The 16,866-nt window shown below is 41.8% G+C and overlaps 1 protein-coding gene across 4 annotated transcripts; it reads right to left on the reverse strand.

Annotated features, from left to right (window-relative positions):
- Nucleotides 1-392: 392 nt before the first annotated feature.
- CHAMP1 (chromosome alignment maintaining phosphoprotein 1) lies at nt 393-16,535 on the reverse strand. Of its 4 annotated transcripts, none has more exons than XM_045186716.2 (3): nt 15,875-16,535; nt 9,572-9,659; nt 393-3,915 (listed from the first exon to the last, which is right to left on the reverse strand). In XM_045186716.2, exon 3 carries the CDS (start codon nt 3,861-3,863, stop codon nt 1,395-1,397), a length of 2,469 nt encoding a protein of 822 aa, XP_045042651.2. In that variant the 5' UTR covers nt 3,864-3,915; nt 9,572-9,659; nt 15,875-16,535; the 3' UTR covers nt 393-1,394. The 4 variants fall into 4 exon arrangements, with proteins under 4 accessions (XP_045042651.2, XP_045042649.2, XP_045042650.2 ...); XM_045186714.2 differs by having other exon boundaries at nt 9,572-9,693; XM_045186715.3 differs by having other exon boundaries at nt 9,588-9,659; nt 15,875-16,534.
- Nucleotides 16,536-16,866: the final 331 nt, after the last annotated feature.

Raw genomic sequence — 16,866 nt, forward strand, 5'->3', positions numbered from 1 at the left:
TAATTTGGATGTCACAAAAAAACAAAAAAAAACCACTCCTTGTTCAAAAATGTCCAGAACAGCTTAATTAAAGCCAGTGTATCTCAATCCTAACTACACATCAGAATCCTGATAGCACTAAATGTTTCACATTGTTTAAATGGAGCAGCCAGGGTTGTTAACCACTGGAATTAACGACCTTTAATAAGGTAATGTGCACTGATGAGATTTTTCAGAGCACCTAGCACAGCAATTCCCTAACTTACCTGACCAAAAAACTTTGAGAAAACAGAGCTGAGAAAATGTTCCAGATATGAAAAAAATTGGTATGCTGAAAACAAGGGGAAATAGGAAAGAACAGAAAGTGGATTATCATACAATAAAAAATGAAAGACACACATGAAAATGTTGGTGACATGAAAGCCTTTTGTTTTTAATTTGGTTGATACACATTTGACAAAATACTTTAGAATAAAATAATCCATGAACGGGCTGAAGGTATTTACAGTAACAACTTAAAAAAACTCGACACATTCCCCATCAGAAATGTCTGCTTATAAAATTATCTATAGTCAATCTGGAAGACTTTCAGTTCCTACTCATTACCCTAATCTGAAGCCCCAATAGGTGACACGCAAGGCCCAGGAGTAGGAGGTACATCTCTAACATTTGGCCATTAAGGATCATCTATTGGTGTGAGCTTACAGGAAAGTGAAGGGCCAGATTTTGGGATAAGATACAGAATGGAAGACTCCAAAGCAAACAACTAAGGACAAAACCTAAAATCATACTCACCTTTCTGTTTCCTACAGGAGAAGGCTGCAAACTATTTTTCATATTTACTCAATTTCCCCCCCTTTTAGCAGAAAATCAGTAACCCTGAGACTCCAATTTTCCATGACATAAAAGTTAATAAACATCTAGAAACTGTTCAAGATTTATAAAAATGACCAAATAGAAACTTCAAAATAACTTTTATGATCTGAAAATACTTTTAAAAAAAGAATATTTCTCAAAATTTTCATGCCTAATTCTTAAGCATTCCAACCAATTTCCATTGTCTGAAATTAGTTTCACAAAAAAGACACTTTAACTCGATATTTTAAATTGAGTACAACTTGCTCTTGCTTATTAAATGAACACCTACATTTCATATTATTCACAAGTACTTAAAAGAAATTAGATACTTTATCCACCTGGAATATACAGTCTGAACTGCCTTGTAAGACAGCAACATAAACAGAGACCATGAAAAAACAACCAAATGCCTATTCTGGGTAATACTACTGAGACAATTAAACACAGTACACCGTACGCATCAACATCTACCGATCCAACTAAGCTATTTAACTATACTTCCAACAAAAAGTTTCAACAAACAACTTTGTAGAGCATATATCCACAGTCTTTAGAAATCAAATCTGTTGCTCCTCCAGGGGTGCCTCAAGAGCTTCCATTAGCTTTTTGTTTGCCTCTTCATTATGTCGGCTCTGACAATGAGTTAAATGTTTCTTAAAGCCTCTTGGGAAATTTGACTCAAAATTACAACGTGGACATTTCAGTAGACTTTGCCCATGGGCTGCTACATGATTTTTAAGGAGAGATTCCAAGAGAAAAGCCTTCCCACAAATTGTGCATTTGTAAGGGCTATGGACATTATGCTTATTGACCAAATGATGCAAAACAGCGCCTTTCTTCATAGCACGGCAGCAACAGATTTTGCAGTAATACTTCCCCTTCCCACGCTTCATATATTTCGCAATCTCTTCTTCTGAGATAAAAGCCTCTTTTTCCTCAGTAAACTGGAGTACGTTTTTGGACTGCTCTGGACCAGTCATGTCCATTTTGTTCTCTTTACTGAAATCAATGGATTCCACATCAACCTGCTCTTGATCACTGCTTGATTCTTGGCCCTTACTATCTATGGCTTCCAAATCTGCTTTTATATACTCACTACTACTAAGCTCAGCATCAGAGTTCTCTTGGCTGTCTTTCTTGAGCTTCTTTGAGGCAGGAAATAAAGTGTCTTCTAATAGTTTCTTAGGTGTAGCGAGTAGTTCTTCCTGAACCAAAATATCACACTTTTGATCATCTATGGCATCTGTCTGTAGTTCATCACCTAGTTCAACTGCCTTTTGAGATTCTGAGAACATAGCAGATTTGGCAAGTTCAGGGAAAAGGGAATGTTTCCGTGGCTCTGGAAAAAGAGCACGTTTTCGTGGTTCAGGAGAAGCAGGAGGGGCTGATTTGATAGGCTCAGAAAAGAGGGTGGGCTTTCTAGGCTCGGTATCAATGGAGAGAACAGGCTTCCAGATATCAGAGGCCGCTTTAGGGGACTCGGGTGGCCCAGAAGGTTTCCGGGTCTCAGGGAAGACAGGTTTCTGAGGTTCAATAAAGAAGGATGATTTCCAGAGATCGGGGGAACTACCACGGGAACTTTTCTGGAACTCAGGAAAATCAAGTGAAGCAGGAGGAGTCTTCCGCTGATCAGGAGAAAGCTTCCAAAGCTCTGGAGACCCTGAGGGTTTTCTGAGTTCTGGAGATCCCGCTGGACTACAAATGTCTGGGGACAATGGTGGACCTGGCTTGCGAAGCTCAGGAGACAAGGGAGGTCCTGCTTTACGGAGCTCAGGGGACACTGGGGGGACTGCCTTCCAATGTTCAGGTGACAAGGTAGTTGTCGTCTTTCGAAGTTCTGGTGGACCTGACTTCCATGACTCAGGAGATGCGGGAGGAGTTTTCCAGGATCCAGGTGAGACTGATGAAGACTTCCAGGATGAAGGGGACACAGATGGAGTTGGTTTCCAAGGTCCAGGTGATATGGAAGGAATTGGTTTCCAAGGTCCAGGAGACACAGAAGGAGCAGGTTTAGCTGGCTTCCAGGGTCCCGATGCTGAAGGACTAGATTTCCAAGACCTGGGGGATCCAGGTGGCCCTGGCTTCCAAGAACCTGGCGACACAGCTGGGGCTGGTCTCCTAGGCTCTGGAGAGACAGCAGGGAATGGCTTCCAAGGTTCAGGAGACTCTGACGGGGATGGCTTCCTTGGCTCTGGGGAGATTGTCCGGGCCGGCTTCCGAGACTCCGGAGATGCAGTTGGGGATGGCCCCCAAGGTTCAGGGGAAGCAGCTAGAACTGGTGACTCTGGAGAGGAGGCTGAAGGTGGCCCCAATGTTTCTGGGAAATGGGAGTGTTTCTGAGGTTTGGGATTAATAAGAGTAGTCTTTACTGGCTCAGGAGACACAGGAGCAAGTTTCTGTGATTCTGGAGAAGGAACTGAGGCTGGTTTCTGAGATTCAGAAACAGTAGGGACTGGTTTGGGAAGTTCAGGAGAAGAAACAGGGGTAGTTTTTAGTGGCTCAGGAGAAGGAAGAGGAGGTGTCTGTGGCTCAGGAGAGACAACAGGGCCAGGCCTCTGAGGCTCCAGGGAAGTAAGAGTAGGTTTGGGTGACTCTGGAGACAAAGCTGGACCAAGTTTCTGTGTTTCAGTGGAAAGGGCAGGCGTGGGTTTCTGGGGTTCTGCTGAACTAGAGGGCATTTTCTGGTGTTCAGGAAGAGGAGGGCTCTTCACAGAGTCCGCCTCGTTGTTTGACTGAGTCTTTGGTTTCTCATCCCATTTCTCTGGGGTTGCATGTTTGGATGTGATGTGATAGTACACATTAGAGTACATCTTGCTGGTGAAGAAGCATTTATGGCAATGAAACAGCTTCGCACTTTTCTGGTAAAATATCATTTTACCTAATCCTCCAGCATCCATTTCATCACAAAATTCTGGATGGATGGTGCCCATGTGGATCTGCACATTTTCATAGTCCGTGCCTCTGAAACTGCAGTGGTCACACTCCAACCGTACTGGCGGTTTACGAAGTTCCTGAAATACTTCCATTTTCCTTTCTGTTGTAACACACACAATTACACTCTGTAAAGTTTCAACAGGGCTGTAATAAAGGAGAAATAAATTATTTTCAGGGAACATAATATTTTTTTTATTGTTTTTCTTTTTTTTACTGTTGTTCAAGTACAGTTGTCTCCATATTCCCCCCACCTCCCCCAGCCATCCCCCACTGCCCACCCTTGATCCTACCCCGCCCTGGCATTGTCCACGTGTCCTTTACACATCAGGGAACATAATCTTTAATGAAATGCTATTCTAGCTCATTCTAAAACTGCTTAATTTTAAGCCTAGGATGGCATATGCATATTATTCAATAATATCTCTATAAAAAATATTGAACATGAAGAAATGGAACTGATTTTTAACTGGGTCCCAGGAACTCTGCTAGGTTCATATACATCATCTCATTTAACCCTCCTAACAACATGACTCGAGTATTATTTTTTTCACTTTCATTTACAGATAAAAAACAACCGAGGTCCAGAGAAGCGACTTCACCAGGTGACGAAACTCTCAGTGACTGAAGTCTGGCCCCAGAGTGATCTACTGCCTGTGCTTTACATCCTGACTCTGAAACCCCGCGTATCAACAACTGACAGCGCACAGAGCTAAGTAAACATCAAAATTCAAGTTAGGCTACTTAAGGCTGAGCAAGAAACTTTACATCCATTTCAGAAAACACTCGTTAAATTAAGTCTAACTATGAAAAGATGTTTAAAAAACCCTAACATACTTTGTATTTTAGCATCCTAATGTAAAGTATTTTATTCATTTATTTAATAAATTATTGTGTGCCCCATGCTTTTCTAGGCACTCAGGGCTTGCAATATGGTGCTTAACACTGATAGGGAGGGAAGAGTGTGGAGGGCAACGGAGAGAACACTGTCGAGGAGACACTCCAGCAGAGATTTTGAATGACATGCCATCCTAAGCTTAAAGTTAGTACTTGAACAGAGATGCTGCCCTTGCCAGGCAAAGGGCAGTTTAGACAGAGGACAACCTTGAGGCAGGAACTTGCTTGCCAGAAAATACAACTTTTTAACATTTTAAATGAGTCTTCTTAGGTGGTAAAAGTTAACAGAGAACTCAGTTAAAAACATTCACGCAGTACAAAATACACAGTATCACTCCCCAGGGGTAGCCTCTGCACTGGCAGTCACTGAAGAAATGCTCTATGTATACACAAATACAGAAACACGCTCTGCACAAATGGAACATGAAACATGCTGGTCTGCTTTCATTTAAGGAAGAGAAGGGGTCTCTCTGGCTCAAGAGAAATAACAGGGCCAGGCTTCTGAGGCTCCACAGAAGACAGAAGAGTAGGTTTTGTGGTTCTGGAGACAAAACTGCGCCCATTTTCTGAGTTTCTACAGAAAGGGCAAGTACTGGCTTCAGGAGCTCTGCTGAATTAGAGGGCATTTCTAGGACATTTTCACATAGAGAGTAAGGACAGAATTTCTTTGTCATGTATCTTTTAATGTGAGGGTATTTCTGAAGGGAGAATTCCTAGAAATGGATTACCTGGTTTAAAGGTTATTTGCAGTTAAAATTCATACATTTTACCAAACTCAAAAAGTTACAGCACTATTTCATGAGAAACAATTCCCCAAATTCCTCAACAACACCTAGTAAGATTAAATTTCTAATCTTTGCTATTTCTTAAATGAAAACTACTGTCTCACTATTGTTTTAATGTGGTTTTCTTTAATGAGAAACATTGAACATTTTTCTTTGCTTATTAGCCATTTATATTTCTTTTTCTAGGATATGCTTTGTCTATTTTCTTATTTATAAATCATCCTTGATTTAAAAGAAATCAAGTCTTATATAATGAAAATATTTCAGTTTATCATTCAATTTGTTTCTTGACTTTATTGTGACTACTTTTAACCACACACAATTGGTTTACGTAAAAATCAAAAATTTAGTGTTTTCGTTATGACTGTGTTTTAAATTATGCTTTCCTATTTCATTATTTTTAATCAATATTTTCCCTGATTTTAATAATTTAATTACTTTTTAAAATTTTTTATTAATTTTTAGAGAGAGGGGAACGTGGGGAGAGAAACATAGACGTGAGAGAGAAACATTGATCAGTTGTCTCTACCCCAACCAAAGACTGAACCCACAACCCAGACATGTGCCCTGACCAAGAACTGAACTGGCGACCTTTTACTTTGCAGGACTAGGCCCTACTAAATGAGCCACACCAGTCATGCTGATAATTTACCGGCAACATTTCGTTTTGTGGGACAATGCCCAACCGACTGAGCCACACTCATCGGGGAGATAATTTAGTTCTTTTTCACATTTGTATCTTTAATAAGGACATGGACGAGGGATCCAGCCTATTTTTTCACCCCAAATGAATAGTCTAGTTAGGTCCATAACATTGATTACACAACCCTTTTCCTCACTTATGTGTAATTTTCCACTTAGTATTTACTAAATTTCATTTATATGATTCTATTCTGGATTCCACTGTGTTCTCCAACCAGTTCCATCTGATATGCTCTTCTCAGCACGGGAACCCAACAATTGCTAAAACAGCCTCTGTAACTTACATATACAGTTTGTTTATTCACCAAATGGCCTGCAAAATCTCTTCTCATTTAATCATGCCCCATCATTTACCAAAAGTACCGGCTACTACTAAGAGCATTCAGTGAGCTTTGTGCTAATGATAAAACAAGGTCAAAATATACTTTTTCTCTGTTACTGCTGCTTAAAAAGACAGTACAGATTACAAACACTTACTGATAACCACAGGATCTCCCTTTATTAACTTAAACTCAATTTAAAACTTTAATATTTCTAATTTTGATAACTTGCTTTTACAACGTTATTACCATACTCTGGTTTCTCTTCAGATCATATACAAATCTTTCACCTTTAAAATGTTATTACTGACAATATTGTTTTCTATCACCGGTATCAGTGGTGTATCATCTGCATTTTTGAGAGGGGCCTGAAGTTAGAAAGGTGATATAACTGAGGAAACAAACTAGTGCTTCAGAAAGTTTTAGCAATTATCCTGTCTTTTAGAAAACTGTTTTTAGGGCTACAAGGACTACAAATACACACACACAAATACACATGCATATATATGAAATCACTTAGTTCTGAGAACACCTCTAAAAAGAATTTTTAACTTAAAAACAAAATAAAGAAAATAAATGTAAAAAGACTAGGTTATCTCCATAACCCCCTCTGGCCACAAGTGGCAATAATAAACCGTAAGGGGATGCTTGTATTGAAGAGGTTGGGTGTAACACATTCCATGTCACATGCTATATATATTATGACACAGAGGTTCAGAGCTCAGGCTTGCTGGGTTTGAGTCCTGATTCCACTATGTGGTTTTTATCAAGTGACTAAAGATTTCTCTGCTTCAGTTTCCTTGACTGTAACATGGATGTAATATTTTATAGCATGTTTAGAATAGTATCTGATACATACAGCAAGCACTCAGTGTTAGCTATTATAACAATATTAGAAACTACAAGGTAGTCTCTAAAATAAATAACCCTTCAGTTTCTGGTAATTAACCAGTCCCAAGTCAACTTGGTGAAGATACGGCTGACCAACCTGTGGCTCATCCAAAACACACTCAAGTCCTGCTTGTGACAAAGAAAGGCATTACTTGCACGATTTTTTGCCCAGGTTTCTTAAGCTTAAATAAACTAAACAACAGAAACCTTTTCCAACTTCTTAAGAACTTCTGTGTTCTCATTTCAGTGTAGCACTTACTTAGCCACAGCTCTCTGCATAATGTAGTCCCACTAACAAAACAACTTTCTTCCTTCCCTACATGCCGCCTCAACTTTTACCAACAGTAGCTCCTGTAATAGGGGTCATCAAGAAGCCCAGGAAGTATGTAATCCAGGGACTGGATTATAAACTTTAAGGGTAAAGCATTTTTTCTTCTATCCTCACAGACATGTCTGAGCAACTGTTTCACAGTCAGGAAGATTTTTTAAAATACTTCTAGCAAATTTACCCAAGAAAACTCAGAATAGAACAAAACCACATCTCAATATGGGGCGTCTCTAACACAGTCCCACAGTAGAGAATTAGTCCCCCTTTTCGCCACACACTCTCCGACTGCTACTCCAGTCTTGTGTTTCCTTTCAGTAGGCAAAGCTCTACTACCCCTTCTCCCTATTTCTATTGGGTTGGCCAAAAAGTTAGCTTTTTTCCACAACATGGCTCTAGTACATTTAGATGTCTTTAATTTCATCTGAAATAATTTTGTTAAGATTTTATTGTCACAGCTGTCGTATCAGCATGCATTTTTAAAAACCATCAAAATTGGTGAACTTTTGTATAGCCATTTTAGTAGTGAAGATGGAAGGAAATAACATTTTCAGCATATTATGATTTATTATTTCAAGAAAGGTAAAAAAGCATATGGAGAAGGTGCTGTGACTGCTCAAATGTGTCAAAAGTGGTTTGTGAGGTTTTGTGCCAGAGGTTTCTTGCTGGAGGATTCACCATGGTCAAGTAGACCAGTTGAAGTTGATAGCTATCAAATTGAGACATTAATTGAAAACAATCTATGTTATACCATGCAGGAGACAGCCAACATACTCAAAATATGCAAACCAATAAAGTTATCGGTGAAGATAAAAAAGTGTCTTATTTTATGAAAAAAAATCATACGGTCTTTTTGATCAACTCAATACTTTCCATTGATTAGATTTTTCCCTTTCTTAACTCTTTCAAAATTTTATACTAACCGTACATTTTACAGCTGCTCCTCTAATGTAGTCCCTGATATTTTTTAAATCCTTGCCCAAGGATATATTTATTGACTTGAGAGAGACAGAGAAAGAAAGAGAGACAGACAGACAGACAGACACTGATGTGAGAGAGAAATATTGATCGTTTGCCTCCCAGCCCTGACTGCAGATTGAACCCTCAACCTAGGTATGTGTCCTGACCAGGGATAGAACCTGCAACCTTTTGGTGTATGGAACAACGCTCCAGCCAACTGAGCCACCCGGCCAGGGATTTAGTCCCTCTTTTTAATGAATACCACTTAGCCTAACTCCCACTGCCCTTGCCTTAAGGAGCCCCCTGCCACCTCAGCTTCTTAAGAGTGGACTGACTACTTTTGTCCTCAATTGCTGCCCACCAAATCTGTCCATTCACCAGCTCCCCCACCCTTCATGTAGAGCGCCACTCTGTAAAGGCATCGTCCATTCCCTTTCAGTCGGTCTTAAACCCCAAAGGCTCCTCAGACTCCACATCATCAAATCATTCCCTATCTCCCCCAAATGGCCCTCCCTCTTCCCTCTTCAGACCAAAAAGTCTTCTGGAAAATCTCAAAGTTTCTATTACCCACACCTACCTATTATTAAGCTTCATTTTCATACTCCGATAACCTCTTAATTAAAAAAAAATTAAAAAGAATATTACAGGAGATACCTCTCAAATCCCCGATTCTATCATAGCTATGAATAACCAGCACGTGTTCACACATCATGTTATATATATGGCTGGGTATATTTTGTAGTTTTTCCTTAACAACTCCATATACTTTTCAAAAATATTTTCATCGTAAAATGTTCTAAACATTAAAAAGCAAGAAATGTTAAAAGCAAAATAAAACTAAATCAAATTTTTAAAAAATGCAAAGAAATGCTGGTAGTATAACACTTTATAAAGCCCAATATGCTTTTCCCTAGTAGACTTACCAGCTGTCTTACCTACCAGAAGTGTTAAAAGTAGTCTTCAGAGGGCTGCGAGTTCACATGGCTTTTTGACGACAGCACAGAAAACAGCCTGGAGCACATGAAGAAGGACAAAGAAGATGAACCTAAAATAACGATAATAATAATAAAGGGCAATCAAATTCTACCTCTGTGGTATCTTGTACCCCCTAGAATAGAATTCTGTCTACTTCTCTCACTATTCTGCCCCACCCCCAACAGTGAGAGGGGTCCGATCCAACCTGCCTGGACATTTACTTCAATAAAATGACACCAAATACAGTAAATTTGACACCCTCTCTATCTAACTCCTTTAATAATCCACTCTGGAACTAATGCCGTGTACAGAACCAAACCTTCCTCAAACCCACCATCTAACTTCAGCTGATATGACAAGCACTCAGGAGACTGCTGCTTGACTTCGGATGCAGCTGGCATTTTGTCCATTACCGACACTACACAGCAGGACAGCAAATTAACAGGCAGTGCGGAGGAACAACAAAATCAACAGGATCAAGAGGCAAAGAGGCCACTGGGGAAAGGAAGGATAGTGGTGACTTCCTTTAGTGACTGCTTTGTCGTGCACTAATTTCAAAGAAGACAAAAGGGTCTTGGTGAGTTATTGCCTTGCACAGAATGGGATAAACTGGCTGTGAACAAGCTAGGTAACAGCTCACAATACTCTTCTGATTAAGTTCCAGCACGTTTATCTACCCTTCCCTCTATTCCCTAGCCACTGCTTTACTTCTGATATCTGACCTCCCTGCCACCAGTTTCTCTTCCTTCCAATCCACTCATCATACTGTTACCAGTCACCTTCCAACATAAAAACCTACTGGGACTTGACCGCTCACAATTTCTCAAGGTAATTCCAACCCCTACGGCACAAAATTTGAACCTGGCTTATCAAGCTCTTCATAATCTGCCCCTGACTATAATGCATTCTCAAAGTACTGACCCCCCTGGAATTCCCTGGCAATTCAAGCTTCCAGGCCTTCACACAAGGATTTTCTCTCCTTTACACTCCACCTCTTGCCACCCAGTTACCAGGCAAGTTCCTCCATACTTTAAGCGGGATTGCTTCTTAAATACTGGCCAATTCCCTGTCCTTTCCAGTCTTCCTTGGACCCCTTGCTGTGTGTACATCTCTACTGTACTGGCTGTCACACTCTGGCACTACCGCATGATCCCACACCAGGCCATGGGCTCCCGGAAGGCAGGGATTATCTGTTCACCTCTATAACCCTTGCACATCCCTGGCACATGGTGTATACTCAGAAAGTATCTGTTCAATCTCAAACCTTCTCTCAGGAAGACTAGAGATCTGATCTTAGATTCACAGGATTTTAAAACCAGAAAAGACCTGAGCTACCTTCTAGTGTTGGAGCCGCTGGATTTCAGGATAAAAGACGACCAGGATAAAAGAAGACCTCAGGGACCATCTGCTTTAAAACTTCAACTTATAGTTGAGGAAACTCAGACCTAAACGTTAACTTGCTGAAGATCACGTAAGTACCAGTGTGTGACGGAGGGCCAGAATAAAGTTCAGCTATCCATCTGGGCACTTCCTAGTTTATCATGACCAACCGAATACAGTGAAACTAGTAAGATCTTGAAAAGCCAATACAATGGGCCAAAATCAACAAGATGAAATTCATCAGACATTTAGAATCCAACTACGAATTGCAGAACATAGCACTACAGAGAACTGCATTCCATATTCTGCACTTGGCAAAGTATCCCTGTCTCCAGCTCTGGGCAGTTCCCTAACACCAGCAATTTGCATAAAAGAAGCAACCAGGACAGCCCACAGTCTTTGAAAACATGTCACACTTGTGGGCACAAGCACTTATCTTCAAAAGGGGAAGAATTGGGGATAATATATAAGCTGTCCTAGAAGCAACAAGTGGAAGCCAGCAGCAAACCAGATGTCAGCTCAACACATAAAGCTTCATGAACTACTCAATCACAGACCAGAGTAAGTTGCTTTGTCAGGCAGGAGCCCTCTGTAACTGCAAGCCGATGATCAGGTCTGGACTGGAAGAATCTTCAGAGGACTTGAGTCCAGTCTCTTCATTTTACAATCGAGAAAACTGATGCTGAGTGAGAAAGGTGACTTGTGGAAGGTCACACGAATTAGGTCAGAGGAAGCAACACAAGACCCTGATTTCCCAATTCTGGAATTATGTTGTAACACAATGCTGTCTTTCCCACTGGGGTGTTGCAGAACCGAGTACAGAATTCAGCTGCCGGGTAGAGAACAGACACTGAGATTCCTTTCAGCTTTAAGATTCTAGCACACCCCTCCTGCCCCCCACAATTTTCAGAGTTCCTAAGCCTAACTATGAAAGTAAATCTAAACTGTCCAGATAACAAAAATTTCTCTCAACCTAGTTTCACCTCTACAGACTACATGTTTTAAATACGTAAGTGCTAATCACTACTGTTTTGCCAATGCATCATCCTGTACTTTTCAATGAAGTTCTATGCCATATGGTATCACACCTATTTCCCATTCCTACTCATTTAAATGACCATCCCTGGTCATTTAAAAAAACATTCTGATGTGTAGCTTTTAAAATTAAAACTCAACATGTAGAGCACATTTAAAGCTAACTGGGTTTTATGCATATACACACTAGTACTGCTCTTTACCACAGCTGATTTTTTAAAACTTAGTAAACTTTTTTTAGAGCAATTTTAGATTTAAAGAAAAACAGAAAATTTTGTTTTCACATACCTTCTTGCACACAACTTCTCCTAATATTAACATCCTACAATAGTGTAATACATTTGTTACAAACAACAAATAATGATATTAACTGAAGCCCACAGTTTACATTAGGGGACACTTTACGACTTTCACGGTTCTATGGGCTTCATAAACATATGGTGTCATATATCCGCCATGACAGAGTCACACAGAACACTTTCAAGCTGTAACAATTCCCTGTGCTCCTAACAGCCACTGATCTTTTCCTGCCTCTGTAGTTTTGTCTTTTCCTACACTTTTTTAAAACCTGTGGTAAAACTTCCAGCCATGATAGGCTTTGCTTCCTCACACAACCAAAAGAAGGACATTACCAATATAAAAACAAAACCAACCAGAACTGCCAGAAAATCAAACTGTATGGAAGTCTGATAAGCGAGGAGTTAAAGAAACATTTAGCGAGACTGGTAGTAGGGGCAGAGATGACATGCAGCAAGGCAGCAGACGGGGTGGGTGAGGTGGCGGCTGGTGAACTGGGTGGACCCACATTCACATGCGGATAACTGGGAGGAACAACTGGGGAGCGAGACAGACCGTGCAGCCCAGGGTTCCAGTGCTCAGAAATAAAGCCTCCAAACCTGACTGTAAAAACCTGTAGGGGTTGCAGCAGTGGGAGAAGCTCCCATCCACACAGAAGAGTTGGTTGTAGAGACCCACAGAGTTCTTAGAACTTACACAACCCACCCACCCAGGAATCAGCACTAGAGGGCCCAATTTGCTTGTGGGCAGTGGGAGAAATGACTGAAGGTCGGGTGAGAGCAGAGCAAGCAGCACTGTTCTCTCTTGGACCCCTCACCCACATACAGCGACACACAGCAGAGATGTGAGTTGGCCTCTGCTGGTGAATACCTAAGGCTCCGCCCCTTGTAACACAACAGGTGCCCCAAGACAAAGAACTATGGCCCAAATGAAAGACATATCAAAGCTCCTGAAAAAGAACAAAGCAACGAGAAGATAGCCAATCTATCAGATGCAGAGTTCAAAACACTGGTAATCAGGATGCTCACAGAAATAATTGAGTACAGACACAAAATAGAGGAAGAAGTGAAGGCTATGCAAAGTAAAATAAATAAAAATATACAGGGAACCAAGAGTTAAGGGAAGGAAATCGGGACACAAATCATGGCTTGGAGCAGAAGGAAGAAATAAACATTCAACCAGAACAGAATGAAGAAACAAGAGTTCAAAAAAATGAGGAGAGAGGCTTTTAAAGTTGGCTCTAGGAACCTCTGGGACAACTTTACACATTCCAACATCCGAATCATAGAGGTGCCAGAAGGAGAAGAGAAATAGCAAGAAATTTAAAACTTATTTGGAAAAATAATGAAGGAGAACTTCCCCAATCTGGCAAAGGAAAGAGACTTCCACCAAGTCCAGGTAGCTCAGAGAGTCCCAAAGAAGTTGGACCCAAGGAGGAACACACCAAGGCACATCATAATTACATTACCCAAGATTAAAGAGGAGAGAATATTAAAAGCAGCAACAGAAAAGGACACAGTTACCTACAAAGGAGTTCCCGTAAGACTGTCAGCTGATTTCTCAAAAGAGACCTTACAGGCAAGAAGGGGCTGAAAAGAAGTATTCCAAGTCATGAAAGGCAAGGACCTACATCCAAGATTACTCTATCCAGCAAAGCTATCATTTAGAATGGAAGGGCAGATAAAGTGCTTCCCAGATAAGGTCAAGTTAAAGGAGTTCATCATCACCAAGCCCTTATTATATAAAATGTTAAAGGGACTTGTCTAAGAAAAAGAAGATCAAAAACTATGAACAGTAAAATGACAACAAACTCACAAATATCAACAAATGAGCCTAAAACAAAAACAGAAAGGAACTAGGCAAACAATTAGAACAGGAACAGAATCACAGAAATAGAGATCACATGGAGGGTTATCAGTGGGGAAGAGTAGGGGGGAGAATGAGGGAAAAGGTACAGGGAATAAAAAACATAAATGGTAGGTGCAAAATTGACACGGGGAGGTTAAGAGCAGTATGGGAAATGGAGAAGCCAAAGAACTTATATGTACAACCCATGGGCATGAACTAAGGAGGGGAAATGCTGGAGGGAGAGGGGGTGCAGAGTGGAGGGGATAGAGGGGAGAAAGTAATGGGGCAACTGTGACAGCACAATTAATAAAATATACTTAAATAAAAATAAATAAAATAAAAAATAAAAACAAATTGTGGTAAAGATAACAAAATTTACCACACTATTTTAAAAGCACAATTTAGTGGCATTACGTACATTCACAATATTGTAAAACCATCACCATTATTCATTTCCAGAATTTTTCATCACCACACACAGAATTTCTGTACCCATTTAACGGTAACTTCCATCCTCACCCCACCCCTACCTGGTAATCTCTGTTCCATTTTCTGAGTGGATTCATACAATCCTTGTCCTTTTGTATCTGGCTTAGTTCACTTAGCACGTCTATGCCATAGCACATAACAGAATTTTAGTCCTTTTTAAGGATGAAAAGCACTGGCCGGGTTGCTCCGTTGGTTAGAGCGTCATCCCCTATGACCAGGGTTCATTCAATTCCCCATCAGGATACACAAAGAATCAATCAATGAATATATAAAGTGGAACAACAAAAATCGATGTTTCTCTCTTTAAAAATCAATAATTTTTTTAGAAAGATAAGTAACATTCATCTGTTGGTAGACAATGATTGTCTCCTTTTTTGGCTATTTTAAATAAGGTTGCTATTTAAATCAACACTAGTGTACAAGATTTGAGTCCCTGCTTTCAATTCTTTGGAGCTTATACCTTGGGATGAAATTGTTGGATCACATAATAACTCTATGGTTAGATTTTTGAGGAACCACTACTGAATCATTTGCCACAGCTCCTGGCTGCACCATTTTACAGCCCCGCCAGCAATGCACAAGTGTTCCAATTTCTCCACATCCTCGCTATCACTTGTGATTTTTTTTTTAATAGCCAGCCCAATGGGTGTGGTACTGTATTTCATTCTGGTTTTTATTTTCATAACTTTGATGGCTAATGAGCATCCTTTGGTGTGCTCACTGGCCATTTGTGTATTTTCTTCGGAGAAATACCTAAAGTCCTTTGCCCTTTTTTGAATTGGATTGCTTTGTGTTGTTGAGTAACGGGAGTTCTTTACATTTTCTGCACACTGACCCCTTATCTGACACTTTACTCCCATCCTGTGGGTTGCCTAGCTGGTTTTAAAACAATGACAAAAGCCCATGCAACCTAGCATCGGAGAAAAGTGCACCTAGGACTGAAACGAAGAGAATGCACTCCTTGAGAGCCAGAACCGACTTCCCAGCAGGGTTTTAAATAAAACGTAACCTGCCTCCCCACCCTCAAGTCTAGTGCACTCCACCCCGCCCCCGGCTTCTGGAAAGCGGGTCCTTCCACCAGCCGGGCGGGAAGGGAAAGGGTACAGGCCCCTCCTCGGGGGACGCCCTAGGCTTCCTAGGGATGCAGGCCTCGGGGTGTGCGGGTTCGGACGACGCCCCACCCTGCCCGCCCCACTTCTCACCGCTGGACCGCGGCGGCGTCCCAGCGGCCGAACGTCGACGGGAGGCCGGGCTTGCAGTCTCGGGTTGCACCGCGAGGCCCTGCAGAGCAGCGGCTTTCCCAATGGCGGCGAAGCGCAGTCGCGGGCTCCAGACGCGCGAGCGTGCGCGCGGCCGTGGGACGTTGGCTGGGGCTGACGGGAAGCGAGTTTGGCGACGCGCGCCCTTCCGAGCGGACCAATCATAGCCCCGATCGCGGGTCGTATCTTTGCCGAGAGCGCATGCGCGCGTGAGCAGCCAGCCCAGCCGTCGGAAGTGACGTGCACGGACAAGCTTCTAGAAATTCCCGCCAGTCGGCGGGGGGTCTGGGAGGGTCTTCGCGATCCTGACCCAAGCTGGCTGCGCCGGCGAACGTCCTCCCTGGTCTTCTGTCATGTCGAGACATGGAGCCCAGGCCTGAGGACGCCCAGCCGAGAGGGTGCCGCCCCGGGAAGAGGCCCGGGGTTTCAGAGTCGCGGGCCGAAGGCGGGGATAGAACCGGGGAGGGCGAAACAAACTGATCCTCCCCCGCGGTTCCGCCTCTCCGGTCGGAGCAAGTTCCCGTGTGGGAGCGAACGCCTCGCCGCCGCCGGGTTCGCCAGTGCAAGCGAAGGGCGCCCCGCAAGGTTCACTGGCGTGAGCGAAAGTCGCCCGCTGGACCTCAGTTCTGGACATCTCCGTCTGTTCTCCTGTTCCTTGTTTTAGTCCCCTTTCACGCCGGATTTAAGATCCTGCTTTCTTTAATTTCTGGACATATTCTTTTAATATTTATAACTGACTTGGGGTGCATTTTAGGAAATTGTCATTTTTTTGTTTTTGTACCAAAGTGATACATTCATTTTGATTAGATTTAACCACTGCTGGGAGGCGATAAGGGGGACCACAAGTTGTTGAACATCATTTAAACCCTTCCCATCCTTCAAGGCTCAACTTTAAAATGAACACTAATCTCCTAACATAAAAAACTTCATTATAA

Source organism: Desmodus rotundus, chromosome 13, assembly GCF_022682495.2.
Source record: "Desmodus rotundus isolate HL8 chromosome 13, HLdesRot8A.1, whole genome shotgun sequence".
Lineage (NCBI taxonomy): Eukaryota > Metazoa > Chordata > Mammalia > Chiroptera > Phyllostomidae > Desmodus > Desmodus rotundus.